The following is a 15,583-nucleotide window of genomic DNA, read 5'->3' on the forward strand; positions in this document are numbered from 1 at the left end:
ATTTTTTTATTTTCATTTTTTTCTAGTTTTGATTTCAGGTTTCCTTTTTTTATTTATGATTTTGATTAAAAAATATGAAGTTTCAAAAATCTAAAAAATTAAAAAACTTTTAAAGAATTATTTTTTTGATATTTTATTTTTTCCTTTCTTTTATTTTTTGATTTAAAAAATCCATTAAAAATTATAAAAAATTTAAAATTTTCTAAAATTTTGAAAAATCTAAAAGATTTGAAAAACATTTAAAAATCCTAAAAAATTTAAAATTCTCAAAATTAAAAAAATCATTAAAAATTCTAAAAATCTAAAAAAATTCTTAGGAATTGAATTAAAAGAAATAAATTAAAGGGATTTGCTTTCACATTAATTTAATTTTTTTTTTCTTCTTAGGAATTGAATTAAAAGAAATAAATTAAAGGGATTTGCTTTCACATTAATTCAATTTAATTTTTTTATTTTTTATTTTTATTTTTATTTTTTATTTATTTATTTATTTTTTTGTGGCCTATGGCCCATTAAAATTTTAATTGGTTTAATGCTTTGATTCACTTCAATTTATTTATTTATCATATTGAAGTTATTACCTAAGGGATAATTTAAATTTAAATTTGAAGTTCCTTAGTATTATTTGGTGATTGAATGCATTTTGATATTTCTCTATTGTCAAATACGATAAGTGTTTTAAATCATATTGACTGTTGGAGAAAGTTAATTGAATCTAGATTTGGGCAGTTAATGAAAATCATTTTAAAACTGAAATCTCTTGCATGTTAAAGTTTTGGGCATTTACATTCATTGTTCATGATCGTCGCTTTGCCACATCTATAAGTTTTCTCTGGATGACTTGTTATTACTTAGTCTATGGTTAATTCAATATAAAAGGCACTGATCTGTAGTCATTTATATTTTGTAATTGTGTCTTGTCTTAATTCATCTATCGTAATTGACCGAGACTTGCTTTAAATTCATCAAGTTGTTAATCATTAAAATCTCCTAGAGCCCGTGTTCCACAGGCTTTCTCATCTATTTACCTTAGGGACTACCCCCCTTGACTTGCCTAGGAGAGAGTTTAAATGGAGTGAGTAAAGATCAAGAGTGACAACCCTTACTTTGAGCGTTGTCGCGCTACCTAGACACTTTGTGCGATAACATTTTTTGGCACCGTTGTGGGGGACCGATTTATTGGGCCTTAGCTTTACGACATTCATCTTTCATCTTTCTCATCTTTCATTCGAGCCGAAAAAGTCAACACTCCTTGGCATTGCCACCGGGGACAAAGTTTTTTATGTCCTTGGTTTCTTTGACATCGTTTTAATCATCTCATCTTTTTCGCCATTCATTAACCTGTCAAGTGGCACAACATTTACTAGCGTCATTTGATCTTTTCATCACCCTACCTTTCGTCATCTCATTAATCATTTCATCTGCACTTTTAGCACCTAAACATTTTGGTTCGTTTCTTGTTTGGGTGGTGACTCCACTTCTTTCATTTATTATTTCTCAAACAAGAAATCCTCCTTTATATCCAGTTGTTTGCCTTTTGGATCTTAGAGCTAGATTCATGTTCAAGTGGCGACTCCACTTCTTTCATTTCTTACAAGAATTTCTACTAGAAGCTCGCTTCTTGTGGATCTCTTGATTTTCTTGGGCAGGGGTCTCTCTCTAGCATGTATTTGGTCCCTCCTTATCCCTTCAAGCAAGTCATCATGGATGATTCGTTTACCCCATGTCATTTCACTGATTTTCTCCATGATATATTGGAAGTGGCCATTCATAAATTGCCTTTGTTCTCAAGTGGTGATTGAGTCATTGTTAGAAAGCATCTATGCAGGTTTACTCATACAATAATCAAATATTGTAGTTCTCTCTAATATAAACATGAAGATGTCAAAATGCATCTATTTGCTTTTTATGTAGAGGGTGATGCTTTGAATTGGTTTAATAATTGTCCTGAAGATTCTTTCGCTTCTTTACAAAACTTTGTCAATGCTTTTACAGATAGATATGGTAATCAAGGTAGCTCGCCTTGTGCCCCTAAAATTATGCAACAGAATGAAAGTGATCTTGTAAAGGATCCAACTGTCAATGAAATATTTCAAGACAATTCTCCATATCAGAATGTGCCATCCACTTGTACTGTTGCAAGACAAATCCATGATAGTGGAAAAGTAGGAATAAGTTATCAAATCAGTGTCGACAATGAAAGGGAAAATGATAAGCAAATTATAGAAGAACTAAAGTAGTTGATTAAAGACATGCAATTCAGTGAAACGCAGCTGTTAAAAAATATGGAGCTTAATCAAGAAAAATTTGTAACTGATTACGTCAAGGATATGAGAACTTTGTACACCCACCTGGAAAAACGTAATAGGGAGATGGAAATCATGAAAATTAAACACTCTGATCACGTAACCGACATGTAGAGTCAGCATGCTAAGGAAATGGAGACCATGAAAGCTAATCATGACAGGGAAATTAATTCTATGGAAAGCAAGTTATTAGCCCAAGAGGAAAATATGACGATCATGGAATTTAATCATTCAAATCATATGACTGCCATGGAAACAAGTTATTAAGAAGAAATAAGTTCGATTCATAACAAATTGTCAACTATGGATGAAGAAATGACCATCATGAGATTTGAGTATAATAATCAGTTAGCTACCATACAAGCAAATCATAAGAAAGAAATAAATAATATGCAAAACTGTTTCATGGGCATGAAAGCAAAGAATGATAAAATTATAGAGGACATGGAAGTTGGTCAAATATCTCTTTAGAATAGATTATTGGCCATAGAAGAAAAGCAGGTACCATGTGTCATAAATACAGATGGAATACATATCATCGAAAACAGATTAAAAATAATGGAAGTTAATCATTCTAATCAGATGTCCATTATTCATAATCAAATAAAGGCTATGCAAGCTAATCATGTCACTCTGCAAGAAAGATTCGTGAAAACTGAACTCAATCAAGAGAAGTTAATAGTAAGACATGTTAGAGAAATGGGTTCATTACATAAGACGCTGGAAGAGAGGAAATTACAGGTCCTGTCTTGTTGTGAATATCCCAAGAAAGAGGCTAACTCCATTAACAAAGATTTAACTAAGAATGACATGATCAAAGAAGAAATTTAAAAAGGTCAAGTTATTACTCATGACACCTGTGTGACTGATCCATCATTCTTGACAGAGCAGATGCAAAATGAAGAAAGACATGTCATACATATCTTACATACTTCATCTGAGAATTTTGAAACAGAACGTTCCACGTCATCAGTGATACAGCCTGCCACAAAGAAAAGACGCAAGAGAAAGAGAATGAGAAAGCGATTTGATTCATCAGATAGTCGCGAGTAGCTTGATTTTCGGATAGGAAAAAATCCTACCATATGCAGGATTGGACATGGCACATTCGAGAAACAACCGACAAATTTGCCTGAAAGCATGTAAATGCTCAGTATGCACTATATTGAACACATCTGATGCCATGGGGCATCTTTGTATTGTATTTCTAACCTGATGCCCTATTATTTCAGTATGTCATTTTGTAGTTAGATTTGTGTTTTTAATGTTGTTAGACTAGTTAATGAATGAAGATCTTATATCTTTCCTATGCTTAACATTATATGATGATTTTTTGGATGGACGCTACTTATGTTGTGTGCTGCATGAATGCAGATTCAGGATTCTCACATTCCTCCAGTGCAACGTGTCCCCAAGTAGAGCCAGATGTTGACCACTATGCGTCAATGACCCATAGCAGTACACCCCTTTTTTTCGCAAAAGGGATAGTGCCTGATCGATGTATTTGTGTCGTCCAGCTATCATCATCATCTTATAATGTAAACCCATTCTGCATATGTATAATGTAAATAATCTCAACAGATCCGTGTCGTGTATGTAATTACCTAGGTAAACCTACTTTTCTGTACATTCCGGGATTTTGTCTCACTGATCCATTTTTGGATGGGCGGCAAAGTTTTCCTTCAGCCTTACCCCAAAGCTGAAATGGATTTTGTCACTGGGATCTTAGGGGAGTCCTAGTGTTCTAGATCGAGTCTATGTAAAAGTGATTTGGGAATAATCCTAACTATTTGGTTTGGTTATTTTATTACAAATTTCTTGGTATGCTAGATTATATTTGTGCCGCAAAATTGGGTAATATGTGAGGGTCTTTTGCAAATGGGTTTTCCTCATTGAGATGTAAAAAATGTACAAATCATGGTGTAAAGTGTCTTGAGGGTTGGAAAAATAATTTATCCCCTCATAGGTTAATTAATCAAATTTTCTGGCTAAAATTAATTAAAATCTTAAGCCAGAAATTTAATTAATTCTAGGTCCTAGGTAAATTTAAATTCTTCGAAGGCAAAATTCGTCGATCCTTAAATATTAAATTTTAAGAGGTCTAGGGACTAAGGTAAATTAATTATTTTGCTAAATTTTAAGCCTTGGTCCCTGGGGTTAAGTAAAAATCAAAGTCAAAATTTTGAGGAAATTAATTCAAAATTTTAATTTTTGAATTAATTAAAATGCATTTAATTGAAAAATTTGAATTTCCTCAAGAATTTAAAATTTCGACGGATGAGATTAAAAGGAATTTTGATCCTCATCAATGGTCGAGATTGCTTTGACGAAGATCACTCAAATTAGCCGTAGGAGGATTTATCTTTAAATAGGAGGTTATTTGTCAGTTAGTCTATCTGATCTTTTGATCGTGTGCTAAGCGAAAAGCTCTCTTGTAATATTTTTTATGAGCAATAAAGAAAGACTTTGGGGTTAATTTCTGTTGGTGTTACTCTTCGTGGAAACACTGTAAGATGTGTCATTTTTATGCATAGATTTCTTTTTAGCCATTGATGATAGCTTTCTGAAGAGTGATTTGAGTATAGGTATCTTGCTCAGTCGCTGGGGTTTGAATGATAATTTCAGTTTTGAATATAATAGTAAGTATCTCTATTTATCTGAATTTTATTATCGTTTTCTCGCTCTATGTTGATGGTTGAGTTGGGTTTTGTAGGAAATTCTTGATTATTAGATCATCGGGCGTTCGGGGAAGTTTTCAATTAGACCAGCGAACTCCCGATCTGTGTTTTCTGAAGAGCCCAAATTAATTTGATCCTAGGCTTATTATAAGATATTTTTTATGGGTGATGCATGAAGGGTTTTGAGCTCAGCACCTCCTTTAAACTTTAAAAAAATTAATTTTTTATTTTTTATTTATTTATTTATTTATTTTTTTGTTCTGTTCTGTTCTAAATCGATAGATCTGGTTGTTGAGAGCCTTAGATTATCAGATTTGGGAGCGGATTTGAACTCATACTCCCTAGATCTGATAGATCTGCCATTCATGTACATAGATCTGTAATTATTTTTGGTTTTTTGACTTGGTTTTTTTTGGGTTTTTGTATATATCGTTTGGGTGTTTAATTGTTGTCTTGCAGCTACAGATCTGAAGGAGAAATCTGTATAGAGTCTAGATTTAGGCCCTGGAGGGTAAGATCTGGATCTCTGGGGTTCATTAAAATCGTTTTCCAGGGATATTATTCAGACATTTTGCAGTCCAGGGGTTTAAATTTAAATTCAGATCTGGAAATTTTGTGAGGGTTTCAGGGTTAAATCTGAAGCAAGTTGATTCAAAATTTTAAATTAAGATTTCTGGAAAATTCTTAAAGAAGTTCTGGTGGATTTAAAGAGTTTTTGGGCCACCATTTCTGCTGATTGGTTCACTGCCTGGGTTTTTGGGTTCATTGTGCCATTTTGAATTTTTTTTAAGCCTTTGTTGCCATATATCAGATCTGTGTTATTCCTTGCTCGCTGCGTCAGCGCCTGTACGCTATTCTTAACCTGCAAAAGAAAACGAAACCTTCGGCCCTCATTTTTGGTTGCACCCTCTTACAACCCGCACGCTGTCATCTAGCGCTTTCAAACACAGTATTTTCTGCTGTGTTATTCCCAAAATCCTCATCGCTCCTCTGTTTTGCTCACACCTGCATCCCTTTCCAACTCCCTCAACCTGCAAAGCGCTAGCCTAAATCCTCACTCCCTGCGGCTATCTCTTCCCTTCTCCTGCCGTCAAACCACCACGTCCAAACCCTTTCCACGCAGCTTCATTTCCCGTGGCTCCCTCCTACGTCTTTTGCTCTTTCTGTCGTCCATCCCTATCCGTCTGCCCTCAATACCTCTCCATACACTACCTTGCCTTCCGCTCTTCAATCGGCCACCTCCGTCTGCTATCCTCTTGCCCATTGCTGCAGCCTTCTCCCTTTGTCGCTGTCAAACTCCTCATCGCTTCAAAAACCTGCAGTTGTGAAACTTCGACTTTTTCATTTGGATTTGTATGTGCCTGATTTGGTTTAAGTTTAGTTCTTTTATTTTTTTTATTCATTCGATTTCTTTTATTTGGTTTTGTATTTTCTTTTAGGGTTAGAGTTAGTTTAGATTTTAATCCATTCGATTTTCCATTTTTTTTATTTTCATTTTTGTCTAGTTCCGATTTCAGGTTTCCTTTTTTTAATTTATGATTTTGATTTTGATTAAAAAATATAAAGTTTCAAAAATCTAAAAAATTTAAAAACTTTTAAAGAATTAATTTTTTGATATTTTATTTTTTCCTTCCTTTTATTTTCTGATTTAAAAAAATTCATTAAAAATCTTAAAAAATTTAAAAATTTCTAAAAATTTAAAAAATCCAAAAGATTTGAAAAACATTTAAAAATCCTAAAAAATTTAAAATTCTCAAAATTAAAAAAATCATTAAAAATTCTAAAAATCTAAAAAAAATCTTAGGAATTGAATTAAAAGAAATAAATTAAAGGGATTTACTTTCACATTAATTCTTTTTTTGGTGGCCTATGGCCCATTAAAATTTTAATTTGTTTAATCTTTTGATTCACATTGATTTATTTATTTATCACATTGAAGTTATTGCCTAAGGGATAAATAAAATTAAAATTTGAAGTTCCTTAGTATTATTTGGTGATTGAATGCATTTTGATATTTCTCTATTGTCAAATGCGATAAACGTTTTAAATCATATTGACTGTTGGAGAATGTTAATTGAATTTAGATTTGGGCAGTTAATGAAAATCATTTTAAATCTGGAATCTCTTGCATGTTAAAGTTTTGGGCATTTACATTAATTGTTCATGATCGTCGCTTTGCCACATCTATAAGTTTTCTCTGGATGACTTGTTATTACTTAGTCTATGGTTAATTCGATATAAAAGGCACTGGTCTGTAGTCATTTATATCTTGTAATTGTGTATTGTCTTAATTCATCTATTGTAATTGACCGAGACTTGCTTTAAATTCATGAAGTTGTTAATCATTAAAATCTCCTAGAGCCCGTGTTCCGTAGGCTTTTTCATCCATTTACCTTAGGGACTACCCCCCTTGACTTGCCTAGGAGAGAGTCTAAATGGAGTAAGGATCAAGAGTGACAACTCTTACTCTGAGCGTTGTTGCGCTGCCTAGACACTTTGTGCGACAACATGTACCACAGTGTTGGTGGTGTTGATTGTTGAATGTCATGTCCGTTCCTAAATTATTTTGGAGCAGTATTAATTTCTACATTTTGGGGCCAATTTTGGAGGTGATGGGGGCCCATTTGATTTTATTAAGAGGCAAGACTTGGTAGAAGTTAATTCAATGTGGTTAAGTATACGTGGGGGCCACCCATATTTGGGGAATACGCATTCCCTAGTTCAATTTGCATGGATGGGAAATCGATGGTTAGGTGAGGGACCCACGATGGAGGGAAAAGTGCTCCACGAAATCTATATAAAGAATGCAGCTCTCCTCATTTGGATATCTTATCTTTTGACATATTGAACTCAATTTTAGTTTCTCTAGCTGCTTAGCCTGGTTACTGTGTTATTTAGCACACGAGTGTCTCCAAGCAGAGATCTCAACTCTTGTTTCGATGGACTTCGACACGAGTGTCTCCGAGCGAAGATCTCAACGCTTGCTTTGATGGACTTCGACATGAGGGTCTCTGAGCGGAGATCTCAACCCTTGCTTCGGTTGACTTCGAGTGCCAACCTTAGAAGGGAGTTCATCTTCATATTAGTTCGTAGCAGCCACATGGAGATGAGTTACAGTAGTTGTAACTCGAGTACCAACAGCAGGGGGGTAACAATAGCGTAGGGATTGCGCTGTCACAACGTGAGGCACTCCGGGAAGTTGGGGAGACAGGAGCATCCTTTCATCATTTTCAGGAGTATAGAGGGCAGCTACAGACAAGAGGGCCATCCTACATGCAGCTCTCATTTCATCACATGCAGGACTGCATCATCTCCTCCATGATTATGCAGTGATTGGAGTGAGACTCTTTGGGGCAGCACCATCCGGGGGAGTTTGGAGTTGGGATGCAGGGAGATCATTTGGAGGCCCATTTGAGGAGGATTGCCGGATTTGGGAGATAAGAGATTGATAGGATCAGTCGCAGTAACAAAATTTGAAATTGGAGGAGGGCCAAGCTGTGAAAGGTCAATTTTTGAAGGTTGGAACCAAGGGAAACCCTTTCTGGGTTTTGGGCAAGGATCACACTTCTAATTTTATAGAATTTTCTGGGCAGATCTAAGGAGTCAAACAGGGGTCCCAACTCAATTAGCAGCTAGAGGAGCTAAGGGGAATTTGGGCCAAAATTCCGAGGTCAACATTTGGCCAATTCCTTCGTGGGTTATCCTAGGTTTCCTGCGTAGAGGTTGGGATTAATTTGCCAGAATTTCCTAAGTAACAAGGAAGGCTCTAGCAACAGATCATTTCAGGCAACAACACCTTTTTGGGTAGTAATAGTGCAGCTCTTGGGCCGGATTACCAATAGATTTTAGGAGGGCATTCCATTGTTCATTTTGGGCTTTTGTTAGCTTGCCTATAGCAAACCCAGGTGCACACATTCCATCACCTTGTTGTACACCTCTTCCCATTTAATACAATGAGTAGACAATGCAGTTTGGTTGCCAATTTTGTGGTCTGATGGTCTGATTTAATTTTATGGTGTTGTTTTTATTGTTCGCTTCGCATAGCACTATTATTTCCTAGTTTGGAACATTACATTGAACTCATTTGTCGTGGCCTTAGTAGTTTGATCGAAAGTGGCAATGTTGACTAGTATCCCTAGAGAATCGAAGTAGAGGCAAATGCTAGACAAGAGGAGAGGAATCTAGATTCTAGATTGTTGATGCTCGAATAATTAATCATTAATGTACTATGGATGCTATTTTTATCGTGAATTGTGTACAATATGCATGCTTTGATATATTCTGTAATTAATTTGGAACTTTGCATTTTTTTTAAATATAAATGCAATGATATATATATATATATATATAAATAATAGACGCTTCTCTTCCAAGGAGTTTTGGAAAATGAAGCTTCTGACGCTTCAATTCCAAAAAACGTCCTTGCTTCGTGTAAACTTGGTTTTAAGACCCCTTTTTCTCTATTAATTTCAGTGGCGAAAGATTCCACCCTAGTTACTAAAATTCTCGTTACCTTTCTATTATGGTCTGGAAATCGTGGGACTCACCAATCTGAGAAAACAACGGGACTAGTGCCTTTCTGGGACAGGAATTCGTGGCATCTATGGGGAAAATTCATGGTTTTTCTGAGGTGGAACTAGTAACTTTTCTGAGGCATAGGTCCGAAGTTGCAAGTCCAAACTGTTGTGGGACCAAACTGTGGCACCTCAGGAAGGCAACTAAACTTGCTGTGATTAGATTCTCAGACCAATGAGCTTAAGGAGTAGTCCAGGTTCTATTTAGATAAATAGAGTAAATTAATTGCTACAGGACTTAGCTCAATTTTATTTTATAGTTGGATATGGTTTGTTTGGGCAACAGTATCATTGGTCTGTGGATAATTTGGTTATTGGACAATCAGTCCAACTATTGTGGATTTGAGGAAGCTCCTACTGTTGATTGTTATATTAATGGTACATCTACTGTGGTTGATTTATATGAAGAAATATCTGCTAATATATAAAGGAATAACTTCTGTTGTACTTCTATTCCAAGACTCTAGTCTAAATAAGAAGCCCTGGGACAAAAAAATTACCCTAGGACACTACATCAGTCTAACCAACCTAACCTATCTGCTAATGGTTCATGGTAAACTCCAATTAAAGGCCCCAATATTTGGCAAGAAGCGAATATGTAGTCCTATCGTGTCCTCCCAATAATGTAATGTACTCATGATATTTTCAATATAAAATTTGTGGTCAACTGACCATTCCGTACCGTATTCGAATTCATGTATTAGTAAGCTAGCCGAACCAAATCGTTGAATTTTTGAATTCTTTGGGCTAGTTTGGCCAAATTTGGTAACTATGCTTTGTTGACAGTCCCTCCTCTTGCACACTTGGTTCCTAGATTGATGACGGGGTTTGTGCTATCCCGTTGATTGCTTGGACAACTAAGAAGGCATTGGTGGACGAGATATGGGTTGTCTGGTGGAAATTGGCTCATAGTGCACTAAGGCCTATCCTAGTGCTCAAGAAACTATTGAAGGTGCTCAAAATCTAATGAGGATTTCTTCACTTGCCCTTGGATCTATAATAATGGATTAAACAATTATAGAAATTTTAGCATTGCAAGTAAAGGAGATATACATGCATCACACTCAAAAACAACTCAATTTTTGGTGTTTTAGAGTTGGAATTAAATTTCGATTCTCAACATATGCCAAGGCTTATCAAATTCCGATATCCAAGATTCTTGTCCCCTAACAGAGCTTCCTTCCATGATAATGGGTAGATCTAGAAGTGCTTACACAAATTCATGACCCAATTCTAATTCTATTCAATCTTTTGGTAGAACTAAAATAAGTTCTTGAGAGACTCTGTTTAGCCACAAGAGGCACAAATCCCTTGAGCAAGGACAAAGTGTTGAAACTCGAAACATTTTTCCAGCCACAAGCACTCAGGTGAACAAAGCCAATAAAGCCATGTGTTAACTTGGGAATGATTCCTCCAAATATTATTTCACTTGAATTCAATCAGTGTGGTTGAGCTAAACCATTTATAACCATCGAAGGACTTATACTTGAGAATGGGCTTTCTATAGCCCCAAGCCTAGTCTTTCCACTAGTTCCTTGGGGGCTTTGATACCAAATTTTGAAAATAGACAATCAGGAGCCAAAGTCAGAACTTTGTCTATTATAATTTTTTATTAGTTTTTTAGCTGAAAGGCGTGCTTAAGTTGAACTCGTGAGAGCCAGTGTCTAGCTTCAAAAGAAAATGTCTTGAATGGACTTACCGCTTTTACAAAAAGTTTAAAAATAGAGAACCAAGGATTTTTGGATAGGGGCTTGGAGAGGATAATAGGTTACCACGATAGGGAGTGGTCACTGACCGAGATTCCAAATCTGAAATTCTCCCCCTTCCAATGAGGAAAATGTTTGACAACCTCCCAAGCCTTCCAAATACTTTTGACAATGAAGGAGCCCTCAATTTTGACCAAGAAAAGAATGAAGAAAATGGTTTAGAGACTCAATCCTCTCCACTCTCTTTTACCATTAGATGAGCTAGAGAAAATGCAATTGTGTATTAGTTTCCATGCTTCATTCCCCTCCAGGGAATAGATAATCCATTTGGTACACAAGGCCAGGTTTTGTCTGTACTCATTGATGACACCCACGCTCCTCTGATTCTTTGGGTCATTGCGGACTTTCCACTCAACCTTGTGGAAACCTCGGTTTACCTTCCCAGTTAGCCTGAGATATGCCTGGAGGAGTTTTTCTATCCTGTGTTAAGTTATGGTATGTTCTATGCTTATAAAAGTTTACTTCTTTTTCTTATTATATTCCACAGATTAGCAATCACATGTACATAAAGTAAAGTGCAGATAGAACATTAAACGATCGATAGAAAACAAGCCAAGACAAGAGACACAAGATGTGGCGGCTAGCCAGGGACAAACCCCATAATGTGTGGGGAAATCCTTTGATCAAATCTTCTTTTATCTTCAATAATTCAGCAGAGAGAAATAGTGCAATAAATCTGATTCATATCAGTAGTAGCAAACCCTAGATCAACAACATCAGCATTAGCGGCTTCATTATCAAACTAGGGCAGACGATATCTCACAAACCAACCGTCGGATTGACTTCATTCCACCACCAAAAGTTGCGGCTTCCAGAGGAGGTTCAAATGAACCTACAATGCAGTTCAGATGAGGAGATCTTCTAGGCCACGCAAGTCAATTTTTACTTTTGCAGTTGCAGCTTTAGTTTCAACAGTTTCCGGCTTCAAACTAGGGTAGTCGATATCTTGCAAACCGTTCGTCGGATTGACTTAATTCCACCACCAAAATTTGCGGCTTTCAGAGGAGATCCAGATGGACCTACAGCGCAGTTCCAAAGAGGAGATCTTCTAGGCCACACAGGTCAATCTTTACTTCTACAGTTGCAGCAGTTTCCAGCTTCAAACTAGGGTAGTCGATATCTTGCAAACCGTTCGTCGGATTGACTTCATTCCACCACCAAAAGTTGCGGCTTTCAGAGGAGATCCAAATGGACCTATAGCACAGTTCCAAAGAGGAGATCTTCTAGGCCACGCAGGTCAATCTTTGGATCTGCAGTTGTAGCTTCAGGTTCAACAGCTTCCGGCTTCACATGTGTGAGAGAGAGACCCATTTCTGTGCAGTAGAGAAGAGACTCATTTATGCGTAGTAGAGAGAGAGAGATGTTATGAGAAGAGTGAGTGCAAATGAGGAAAAGTCCTCTTATATTTATACACAACGTTGGTGTTTGAATAGATGTGACTGTTGGGCTTCTGAGCCTACATGAGTTGTAGGTCGGCTTGATAATAATTCCATAATCAAAATAAATTCATATCTCCATGAATACTTATCGGAATCGGATGATCTTTATATCAATCCTACACCTCTCGACAAGAGGAATTTAATAAAAATATTATCAGCCATGAATAAGATGACCCACATGAAGTTTTGCCCTGGTTGCCAATTTTAACATCCTGGCTTACATCACTCTTTCAATATCCTCTGCCTATATTCTTCTCCTCATTACAGCCTTGCACTTTTTAGGTCTCCCATCCATATAGGTAGTTTGCTGAAAATAAGAACTGCTATGCTTGAATGCTAAATCTGAATACAATATGGGGATAAATCTCATGATCAATGCCTTGGTTCAATGGAGAGGAAGATCGGGTAAAGAGGAAGTGCAACCCTCTTTTTCAGGCTGAAGTGACAGGATGCTGAGTTATGTTTCATGCTGAAAAATAAATATATCATTTTTGTGGACTTCCTCCTGAGCTTGGAAAGATTTATATATCCTACAAATTTACAAGTGAATATGAGGACAAGAGAATTTGAGGAAGTCAAACTAAAAATAAATTCTTAAGCATACTTGGTCCATAAAATGAAGAATCACAACAGTTAGGGTTGAGGCCTGATGATGAGCAACACTTGTTCGCTAGAAACGTTGACTCAAATAGTAAGTTGTGATGGATCTGGAAGAATCAATTCAAGGCTATATATAAAACTCCCAAAAATATATCAACTGATACATTATCAATGCACAATGCTATTCTTAACTCTCAACAAAGAAAAATGTGTCAAATACAACTTAAATACAGACACTGTCAAACTGCTTAGCTTCTGAACAACCACATTGGCCAACATTTGTTGGCTGCTTGTAATTTTATCTTCATCACAACATATGTGATAAATTCTTTTTGGGACTGATATTGGCTTGCTTATTCATCAAATGCTGTGTTGCTGATGCAATTGCTATTAAATATATTGATATCTTATCTCCCATGCAACCAGTGGGACAATGCAATTGTGCAACTGAGCCAAGTTTGTTATGAGCATATTTGTATTGCAGTCTCTTACTTCTGTTTACTGGATAAATGGAATCCCAAGTTCCATATAATAAACTCTTGCAGGCTGTATTTGGTTGGTGCCACTATGTAAGAGCTCAAGTATGCATTTTGATAATGTCATTGCATTTTCTTTAGTTTTGACTATCCTCAAACTTTATTTTGCCAATGAAGCTTTGATGAGAAGAAATGGTAGCCTTGGTCTGCAAAATCTACTTTGATAGTGATTTTTAATTTTCAGTTAGTAGTAACTTATATTCTTCAAATTCAGCATCTTTTTTGGCATATTACTTTTGATGCATTGGAACACCTTAATAAACATCTTCTTTGTTTCAGTATTTGTTACAACAGGCTTTGCTTGTAAGTTGTATGTTAATCGAGCAGGTCTTCTGTATCACCTAACTAAATTTATCAACATTGCTGCTATTTGTTAGCTAATATTTGTGGGATAGATATGTCATAGCCATTCATGATATTGAGTGGATTTGTGCATTGACTTCACAATGCATCTTAGAAAAAGAAAAAGTAGAAAGATACATGAATTATTATGTGGTCAGCTTTTGGCAATATGGTGCAGCCATTTTATCATTTAGGTAACACAGATATAGGATATTGTAGGAGCTTTCCATGATTTTCAACTATGCTAGCTAATATAACAAGCTAATTTCTATTTAAATTTTAAACTTTGTCAGATGCCAGTAAATCAGGATTTGTATATGTTTAGATTTGCATATGTAATGTGGGAGAATGCATGTTGATGCATGAAGAGGGAGAAAGAGTGAGAGCAAGAGATTGTCTACGATGCTTATCTTTCTGTTGTTCTATGTATGCTTGGAATATCAGCACTGTTGAATTGGGGCTTGGCTTTGCGTAATCGATCTCGTATGCGTCCAATGCGAAGTAAGGAAAGAACCAAACTTTTACAGCAGGCTAGACAACTTTTCCAGGATGCACTTAATTTCAACCCAGACCATGCTCAGGTAAAAACGGCTATTCTTTCATGTGTAGCTGAATTGAAGGAACTGGAAGAGTACAGAATATCTTCCTCATGGAAACAAGGGCAGAAAAGGTCTAAAATTTCATGGAATATGGAATGATGTATTCCTGCCAAGATACTTCACATTTTCAAGGTATACAGTATTCTCATATCTATTGGGGAAATTGGATCACCCTATAAATCAGAATAGATTAACTTTCATTTTATATGATATAGTGTATTGAGAAAGCAATCAGATATGACCCTCATCTAGTGTATCGTAGTAGTGTACTATATGAAGTTTTTTTCCTTGGAAGGTAATACAAAAACTTTCTTATTAGAGAAGATGGATATTAAATTGAAACAATCTTAAGTACCTAAGAATTACCAAGGATTTTGAAAGCCTTTACATTATAAAGTTTGAACATAAGGGTAGCTTAACGAACTCCACTTTGTATGCAATGCATGGATCTGTTTCGCAAAGATCCTAAACAATTAAGACAATCACTTACACAAAGGCAATCCCACTGGACAAGAAACAGCTTAGGGAACTCTTCAAGCCTGCCTTATGTTGGAAAATGTAACTAGTTTCGGTCTTCATAATTGTCATTGTACTCATGTCATTATGTATATCCTATGTAACAAACAAAAGAAGAAACAAAAATTATTATTTTCAAGCATGGGTTTCATGCTTCCTTTGATTGGTCTTCTAGGTTAAGCATGTTTTTCAAGCTTCTAAGGTTTGTCATGTCATAAAATTTATTG

General features: G+C 35.8%; 1 protein-coding gene across 1 annotated transcript in view; it reads left to right on the forward strand.

Annotated features, from left to right (window-relative positions):
• Positions 1 to 15,258, forward strand: part of LOC149223786 (uncharacterized) — a 171,276-nt gene extending 156,018 nt beyond the window's left edge. The window contains exon 3 of the mRNA XM_089385919.1: positions 14,686 to 15,258. Within this exon, the coding sequence (XP_089242045.1) occupies positions 14,686 to 14,939 (254 nt within the window). The 3' untranslated portion in view covers positions 14,940 to 15,258. The remainder of the gene's footprint in view (positions 1 to 14,685) is intronic.
• Positions 15,259 to 15,583: the final 325 nt, after the last annotated feature.

The sequence above is a fragment of the Pinus tabuliformis genome, chromosome Q (assembly GCF_031772625.1).
Source record: "Pinus tabuliformis cultivar Carrire ecotype Pingquan chromosome Q, CPIR1, whole genome shotgun sequence".
NCBI classification, from domain to species: domain Eukaryota; kingdom Viridiplantae; phylum Streptophyta; class Pinopsida; order Pinales; family Pinaceae; genus Pinus; species Pinus tabuliformis.